At 35.1% G+C, this 9974-nt stretch overlaps 1 protein-coding gene across 1 annotated transcript; it reads right to left on the bottom strand.

The window, feature by feature from the left end:
* Positions 1–6297: 6297 nt before the first annotated feature.
* On the bottom strand, positions 6298–8356 carry LOC149783293 (protein toll-like). The gene has a single exon (XM_089933091.1). The coding sequence runs from the start codon at positions 8217–8219 to the stop codon at positions 6975–6977; it is 1245 nt and encodes a 414-aa protein (XP_089789217.1). The 5' UTR covers positions 8220–8356; the 3' UTR covers positions 6298–6974.
* Positions 8357–9974: the final 1618 nt, after the last annotated feature.

Genomic DNA, 9974 nt, shown 5'->3' on the forward strand with positions numbered 1-9974 from the left:
GGGTCAATAATGAAAAAAAGAATATCAAATAAGATGGAAATAACAACTGTAATATGCAGAGGCTTCTGAAAGGATAATACAGTACGTATGCATGTGGGTATAGTTAACGCAGTAGTGGCCATTCATTCCGATAAAACGCTACATAAACTATATTCTACTAGATTTTGAAATGGTAACTGCTTATATGCTTTTTAATCAGGGTATAAGTAGCGTCAGGAGTCAATTTTGTTGAATGCGATAAGAATTGGACGAGCAGCGGATGCTTTCTTACATGACTGTGACATTCTTTAGTTTATTTTTTGACAATGGCAAAACTAATTGTACCCTAATGAAGTGCATATTCTTGATAATAAATATTGTCTTGTCCTTTAAAATGAAAAATGACTCTAGTCCTGTGGAAATGATGGATACATGATGTCGCTTTATACAGTGACCAATACATTAAACTTTGGATACAAAAGTTGTGCCCAAACAAATATTAACAGAAAGAGAGCAGAAACGGACAGACAGACATACAAACAGACAGATAAAGATTGTGATATAGAGAGATAGTGACATAGATAGGGATGGAGGGAGCGAGTAAACAAGTTGGTAACAATAATTAAGACCATGAACAGGGAACACCATTTGTAAAAAATCTACATGCCCTATAGCCCTGGCAAATCCAACGCCATTAACTTCTTTGTCATGTACAAATAACGAAAAAACCAACACTACCTATGAGAGCATTTACAAGGTTGACTAGGTGTGGAGTAAGATTAGATTTCCGATAATGCAGTAGAGAGTCATTTTGCCATCGATGTTCTTTATGTTTCTTTGCTTAAGAAACTAGACAACCATAATTACTTTTTTTATGTCAACGTTTCTAGAAAACCAAATTTTTCCATCATAAAATGATTCGCATGTGCGTGTGTGTGTTATCGTATTAATACTAAAAATAAATGACAACACAGTGACAATTACATTTGATGGTGTATTGTCAGGAAGAAATTTCAAACATAATATCCCTAGTGGCATGGTCATGCGTCATAATCTATTCAATGTGTTGTATTTTGCCAAAATTTTAACTTGTGGCTCACCTCTTTTACTTTTAAACAATACTACCTAATAGACGTAGAGACAGATTGTACTATATGCTTATCTATAGTGATACACAATTGTATTAAGGAAATAATTTTGGCATTACGATGGTTGCATTTTTCGTGTAAACGAAGGTTTAATTTTTTTTTTTATTCGTCCTAACATATCACAGAGGATGGCAAGATGTTGGGCGAAATACAGACACTCTCATATCGTCTTCGCTAAATCCGTTGAAGAAACTAAATGGATTTGCATTGGTTTATTTGGAGTAGCATGAAACGTTTCATCCAAATCACTCTGTCCAGCAAGAAGCATGTAAACGGAATCAGAAAATAAATTGTTTAATTTCCCATTGAACTCAAAGTGAATATATTAAAAGAAAAAAATAATTGATGTATTACATAGACATGCAGACTAGACATCCTTTCATTGATAATGATAAGATAAATTTGAAGCAGTTGGTATTCCTCCGCATTTGTGAGAACCTATTCTGCACCTAATAACATAGCTTCACACCAATAGTTCTTTTGATGCTTGGTCAGTACCAGCTAAAACCACTATACCACACTAAAAGCACATATGTGTTTGTCAACTATATTGCATGTTGAAGTAATGTAATGTAAGTGTAATTTATAATGGAAGAAAACAACAACTGAACTCACTGATTACCCACTGGTTCATAAGCTGTCATTCCCCAACCATATTAATTTATTCCCTAGGTGTAAATTACTTAGCATTTGGATGATAGTTCCTACAATCTACGATAATCTTAATCCGACCACTCGTTAATAACTCTGAGAGAGTGGGAGGAAGTCATAACTCTTAAGATATGCTAAGAATTATTGGATTCCATAAATGAGAGAACACATTTTACACATTTCAAATATTTTATTTTTCAGTATGCAATACCAAATATTTACATCGTAAATAACAAAGGTCATATCTTGCATCCATACGGTAACATATCCCTATTTCAAAAGCAAAGTTCATGTGTTGTTTCTTAAAGTCCAAAAATAAACATGTCTATAATTTACAAAAAAAAAAACCCCACGATTCATGTTTTTTTTCAGGGTGGAACACCTTCTCATCACAGAAAACAAAGTTCATGTTTAACTTACATAATACAGCAAATTCACATTCCAAACAATACAGTTGTTATTTCTTTTTTCATGGTACAAAATATTTAACTAAAATAACAAGACCCACAAATCTTAAACGAACAAACATACAAAAAATATTCAACATTTCATGTCCATTATGGTGACAAATATCACATTGTTTTAATATTTCGTTTTCCAACAAATCCTAATTTCTAAGAAAATACAACAATTCATATTTTCTTCATGGTGTAACATTCGAATTTTTAACAAGTTCTCATTTTTTTCAAACTGCAAGAAAAAAATATCTGCATTTCTGATCAAATTGTTGAAGTTTGCTTTCATCGTTTGGCATTTTAGAAAACGAAGTTCATAAAATCTGCCTTTCACCTGTCACACGCACACATAAGCACAAGCTCTCATCATCGACCCGCCATTGGAGTGACTTAATATCTACCGTAAGAGTTTTTGTAGTCTTCTATCCATCTTCTTTAAATGTCCACAGATGACAAGTCATGTATATTTGTCCATGTGTGTAAGCGCTCTACTCTATCTTTTTTAATCCACGGATCTTACTGCATACGAATGTTGGTCGTTGTGTGTTCGTATTTGCCTACCATGTTTCCTTTCGTTACACGTAGTTACTAGATTTGCACGTAACTTTAGTTTAAATGGGGTGGTTTGTACGTTATAGTGGGCTATACGTTATCTGTGTTTTCTAAATGGATAGAGTGGTCAGAAGATGAATTGGATTTGCTTACTCAAAACGCCATGATGAACAGCAAAGAAGAGGTGCTGAATAGTGCAGGTAGGGATGATATATAGTTCATGATTGGGTGTTGGTCAGTGACAGTTTACGTAATACCTATGAATATTTCTAACATTTCGTTTTTCTTTGTCGTAAAAAAGACTCATAATGATATATATATATATATATATATATATATATATATATATATATATATATATATATATATATATATATATATATATATATATATTGAGATAGCAGAAAGCTGTTGTAACTGGAATCAAACATTGTATCAAGGGAAAATTGTGTTGAATTAAACCAATATTATATTCTAGTTACATTGACAATAATTCAAATATTATGCACCACAGCTCTAATACATTCATCCGTGCTCCACCCCCCAAAAAAAACAAAACAAAACAAACAAAAATAATGGAAAAATCTGTTTAGATGGTGCATGATATACGCAATACATCATAGGAAGAAATTAAGTATGTATATACCCACAGTGCAAAGGTGCCCATTACTGGCATTTAACTAACTTTTACGAAAACAAAATATATTCGGTTGACAAGATATCCAAACATGTTTGAGAGTCGTAGTTCGTCCTAGGCTGGCCGAGAAACAGCGCTGCCAATACTGGAAGAAAAAGGCTCGATATGCAGGGGAACCTACACTTTTGGTAGGTGGAAATTAACACTTCTCTACATGCTTAATCCCCTGTGTCTTTGATTTGTGAAATACAAAGCGCTTATGAGGCTGCTTGATTTCTTTCCTATTACGGCTAATCAACGATGGCCGATTCACTCTCTATTTCGGCATCACTATATCTATGTATGTATCTCTGTTTATTTTCGTATCTGTATATGTCTCTTACCCATTTATGTAGTTACGTCTGTGTCGTTATATATATGGCCTTATCTATGCGTGTCTGTATATATATGTATCTGTTTCTGTATATTTATCGCTCTCTCTCTCCCTCTCTCTCTCTCTCTCTCTCTCTCTCTCTCTCAATATCTATCACGATTTATTTCCGTATCTCTATATCTCCCTTACCCATTTCCATATCTAAGTCTGCATATTTTCATTTATTGCTGTATCTATATTTCTCTGACGATATCTATCTATCTATCTATCTATCTATCTATCTATCTATCTATATATATATATATATATATATATATATATATATATATATATATATATCGATGTCTGTATCTTTCAGTGAGAAAGGAGTTGTTCTTGGAGCTGCATAACTGTAGAGATCCCTCCACGTCTGTTTAATCTGGAGTCATTCCTTCTATACTCTAGAAGTTACGACACCTATTATTTCATATCATCTCTCTCTCTCTCTCTCTCATGTAGTATTCCAGAATTTTATAATTATCCAGATTCCTGCAAGAAACACCAAGCAGTCTTAATATATTCTATTCAGCCTTTATCGCCTCTTCATCTCGCCTCTTTCTTCATACATTTCATCTCTCGGCAACCTACAATTAGGTACACTGGTGACTACATATCCTGTATAAATCACAGAGGTATATGACTCTAAGATGAGTTTTGCTCGTAATGGACTCTGCCCGTTACCCTTTGCAAAGAGTCATTATAAAAATAAACTTCAAGCGTGACCTTTGGACACACTCCAAATTGATCTCCTCGAGATCAAAGTCTATATACTACTTGTGTTTGAGGAGAAAGACAATTGGACTCGACAACGCCCGCAATGTAAGCGATAAAAAAAGCTTGATTACGTTAAAGTTGCTCTGTTCTGCTTTTGTTGTTTTGTTTCATGCCAAAGAATGTAACTGAACCTGATAATGTTTAGCAATTCGTTCGATGTACGAATAAGATTAACGCACGGGTACACGATTATATAAAGTAAATACAGTTTGAATAACACCAATGTAATCAAACGATGGTTACCATTCCTCCCAAACAGCGATGAAAACAATGGCACGATATAGTCACCCATCTCACAACTCTCATGCACAATCGTGCTAATCCATTAAGCCGTGCACTCAGCCCCACCCCTAAAAGACAGACGGAACAAAATCTTTTTATAAATGCATAGAGAATACAAAATAAGTTCAAATATATGCATCATACATGGAGGAAAGCACTCATTCCAGAAATCAATGTAAATTTAATGAGAACAAAATTATGCTCAGTCACATGACGATTAGAGGGTAGAATTCGTCCTAAGCTGGTATGGAACCATGACTGCAATAAACAGGATCAACGGGCTCAGAACACGGGGACACATATTTGCTTGGCAATTGAATATTAACAGTTCTCTAAATGGTTTATCCCCTCTGTAATTTTATATTGAGAAATGTAAGGTACATAAATAAATTCATATGTTTAAGTTAAGGACAAAAACATTAAGAGAACTATAGCAAATACGGTACAATAAAGTCAGTTGACTTCTGAATAGGAGTAATGGTGATTCGATACCTTTTTAAAAGTTAACAGATGTTCATATCAACTGATGTGATGCGATGTGTGATGTGATTTTGATTTTTAACGTAGCTTTAACAATTTTTCAGTCATATCGCTACGATGTCTGTAATGTGGCAGTTTATAGTAATGTCTAGCATATCATCCCGCAGACATGTAGCATGATGTCCCACCCAGTCACATTATCCTGACACCAGGCCGACCAGTCCTAACACTAACCTCTTAATGCTTAAAGCCAAGCGAGGCAGCTGTTAGCACCATTTTTTAAGTCTCTGGTATGACTCGGCCGGGGTTCGAACCCACGACCTCCAGCATCCGAGGCGGACGCTCTAACCACTAGGCGACCGGAGCGGTTCCATATCAACTGAAATAGTTGGTATAGTTGAGATTGTCCCGGCCCATAATAAACAAATACGATCGATGTTCTTATGGTGAAGAAGAATATGTAACCAGTATGGTACATACCATAGCAATGTTCAAATATGTAACCATCATGGTACATTCCATAGCAATGTTCAAATATGTAACCATCATGATACATTCCATAGCAATGTTCAAATATGTAACCATCATGATAAATTCCATTGCAATGTTCAAATATGTAACCATCATGGTGCATTCCATAGCAATGTTCAAATATGTAACCATCATGGTACATTCCATAGCAATGTTCAAATATGTAACCATCATGATAAATTCCATTGCAATGTTCAAATATGTAACCATCATGGTACATTCCATAGCAATGTTCAAATATGTAACGATCATGATACATTCCATAGCAATGTTCAAATATGTAACCATCATGATAAATTCCATTGCAATGTTCAAATATGTAACCATCATGGTGCATTCCATAGCAATTTTCAAATATGTAACCATCATGGTACATTCCATAGCAATGTTCAAATATGTAACCATCATGATAAATTCCATAGCAATGTTCAAATATGTAACCATCATGGTACATTCCATAGCAATGTTCAAATATGTAACCATCATGATACATTCCATAGCAATGTTCAAATATGTAACCATCATGATAAATTCCATTGCAATGTTCAAATATGTAACCATCATGGTGCATTCCATAGCACTGTTCAAATTATGTTATTGGATTTAGGGGGAAAGTTTTTGAAAGTATGTATTGTTGTAGTATTCTTGCAACGGCAGTGGTAATTAATATCAATTGGAAAGATCTATAAAAATTCAAACGAATCGATGGTTATACCGTTATTAGTGAAATCTAGTTGACAATGGAATAGTGTTTTCGGTAGGTGCTACAAATAGCAAAACGAAAAGGGATGGCTATCTCGGGATTCAGTGCTTATCGTATCGTAACTGGACGTTAGAGGCAGCCGAATAGAAACTACTCTTCCTTCCGAGTAGTAATGAAAATTACCAATTATAAACAAATATATTTCTAACTAAGCATCATTCTGGCACTGACCGAAGTCTATGGAATCACAACTTTGTTCCACTCCTTACTGAGGATTAGCGCCTGAAAGTAAAGAGTTGGTTGGATATATATGATGAATCTTTATATTTCAAACACTGATTATACACGTGACGACTTAATTGCATGTTTATCAATTTTGCAGGAGAGGCGTTCTTTCGGAGATTCTGTCCCGAATTCTCGGTAGAGCTAAGATTAGGCGTGCTATGTACCTTTTCTCTGAAACTTTGATATAATTGTTCATTTTAAGGTACAATTTCAATGTCTTGGGAATGCGTTCTTCATTAAGTTTGTCATCAAGGCTTACAATTATCAGGTGCCTTTCCTTTTCTTGCAGAACTTTAAGATATGCTTGTTCAAATTCGTACCGACACCAATCACTTTCCAGGAATTTGTTAGATAAAATTATTAGCGTGGTAAAGCTAGAATCTATTCCTTTTAATATATTATCTGTAATGAGTATTCCAGGTATGAAATTGTCTTGTGTAAAAAGTCGGAATCCTTCATTTACAAGTATGGGTATAAGCTCGTCTTGAACATATGTCTCATCGCAGCTGCTGTAGGAAAGGAAGATATCGAAAGGTAGATTAGTGGCAACCTTCCTGCGAAGGCACTGGAAACAACGATAGTTTGCGATCAATAAAACTTTAATAGGCTCTCGAAATAAATATACCGTAAACAGGAAAACAACAAAAACGCTAAGTCCGCCAAAACTGACTGCAAGAACTACAGCTAAGCTGATACCATCGCAGACAAACTCAGAATCTAAGGCATCAATGATTGGCTTGCCTTTTGGATGTCCTGATTCGCAAAGGACTTGGTCTAGATCTGGGATCTTGGCTTTATTCGTCTGAAGCCAGGCTTTCATCCACTGGGTATGACAATCACATTGAAAAGGGTTCCCATGTAAATACAAAGAGGAAAGATTTTCTAGATTTATATTTTGAATTCCTTCAGGAAGTGTCATGAGTGAATTGTTATACATCTGAATGGTGACCATGCTTTTGAAATAAGGAAGAAAGTCGTCGTGTATTGTTGAAATTGAAGAGGAAGAAACGTCTAAAATTGTGACGTTCTGAAAATATGCTCTATCGGAAAGCTCTTTAATGTTTATACTATGTACGGATAAATTGATGTACGTTCCCTCTGGAAGGACATACGGAAGTGTGTCTAGCGTGTCACTGTCACAGACTACTGTTATCAAATCAAGAGCAATTGTCCATGTGCATTTACACTGGGGTGGACACTGCTTCTCAACCGAACAATTAAAGTTATAAATCGGAACTTCAGTAATTGGTATTTCTGTTGTCCCTTGTGGGCTATCACATCGAATATTGTAGACTGGATTTAAACTGTCCATAAATTTGAAGACATTCATGTAAACTGTGAAAGGAAATAATAAACAGTCACACACTAGAGGGTTAAACAGTATATTGATTCCACCGATTCCAGTATTATACAGATCCCAAATGTGTTATACTTTGCCCAAACGAAAAAGATAGTTCGCGTCGATTTTTGTAATGTTATTCCTTTGCATATCAAAACGGAACGAATTGTGTGATTTGAAGTCGGAGACTCTTATTCCTTTATGGTTGGTAAAATTTGATATAACATTGCTTGAAACGTTCACTGTGTAGTTGGAAAGCATCGGCACCCATACAAGACCAATATCGAGGTGTGTCAGATAATTGAATGAAAACTGGATATAATGCAAGGACTTTAGCTTTGAATTTATTGCATTGGCTTCTATTTCTTGAAGACCATTATTAGTTAAGTAGATTTCTTGGAGACTTGTCAAATTATCAAGGGTTCCATTGCGCAATACTGATACATTATAATAGTTCAGCACAAGAATTTGAAGCGCGCTTCTGAGTGAATTCAGTGTGTGGTTATCAATCTCAGTTATAGCATTGTGGGCCAAATCCAGATATTGTACCCTGTGTAAATAAAGAATAGATGGTGGGATTCTTGTAAGATTGCTATTGGTTACATAGACATTGATGGCATCTTTATTTTTCTCAAAACAGTCCTTAATCTCGTCTTCTTTTGGTTGATTGCAGCTCAGGTACAGACGATGATTTACCCTGGTACAGTTGCAGCTGGTGCTAAAGCAGACGTTTAAAGTAAGCATAAATAGAAAAATGCAGCCTTGAAAATTCATGAGACACATATTAACTATTTTCCAGAAATAAGCCACCTTTTATAATGAGGGTTTTTACATCAGCATTCATATATTGCAGTAGTATTGTATCTCACAAAATACATGTCTTTAATGGCTGTACAATCTGCATTTGTTGTTGGAGGCACAATGATTATTTATGGAGTTGCACTGGCTCTGGCATGAAACCCACTGAACTGATATATGCTGTTTAGAAATGTTAAATCGTAAACTGTTACAATATTCACACTTTATCTATTCTCCACGATAAAGTACAGTCTGACAAGGTGAATCTTGAAATGCAAGAGATAATTCCATCGAGCTATGAACACTTCAGCAAAATGTTAGAACTATTTGGTTCGTTGAAAAAGATGTTCGAATATTTCCTCATGCATATACGGTTTCATTTCTTCTTTTCATCGTGTTCGCTATACAAGGTTAGCAGGATATAACTCGTCATTCGAACCGGCAAGGAAGACGTCGCTATCTGCACTCTTTGAGTAGACGAATCTGAAAGTTTGAAAAAAGTTCAACTTATTCACACATTTTTAATAGCAAATGCCCAATCTGCTCAAAAATGTCTTAACATGTAGGCAACATGTCATGAATAAAGAAGAAAACAGAAAAAGTATAATAAGACAAAGCACTTGACATGATGAGAAACAACACTTTTTTGTATTTACAATGTTGATATAAGTCGATCGTTATTCATGGCTTTAGTGCGAAAGCGACCTTTATCCCTTGTGAGTCCGGCTTACATTTCTTCAAATGAACATTCATTTCTTCAAATCATATGGATGCAACTGATATTAAAGTAACCTTTATGGACCTTCTTACGGGTGGTGGTAGATCCACTCCACCTCAGTCAAGCTGGTCCTATGTTGCGTTAAAAGCCTAATACATTAATGGAACATGTAAAACACGATAAAAATAATTAACCTTTTGTATATGTCATTGCAGGGTAGGAACTCTATC

Source organism: Sinohyriopsis cumingii, chromosome 14 (genome assembly GCF_028554795.1).
Source record: "Sinohyriopsis cumingii isolate HCF-2022 chromosome 14, ASM2855479v2, whole genome shotgun sequence".
Taxonomy (NCBI): domain Eukaryota; kingdom Metazoa; phylum Mollusca; class Bivalvia; order Unionida; family Unionidae; genus Sinohyriopsis; species Sinohyriopsis cumingii.

Excerpts from the sequence above, each read along its gene's own strand:
- LOC149783293 (XM_089933091.1), bottom strand. The coding sequence starts at position 8,219 with ATGAATGTCTTCAAATTTATGGACAGTTTAAATCCAGTCTACAATATT.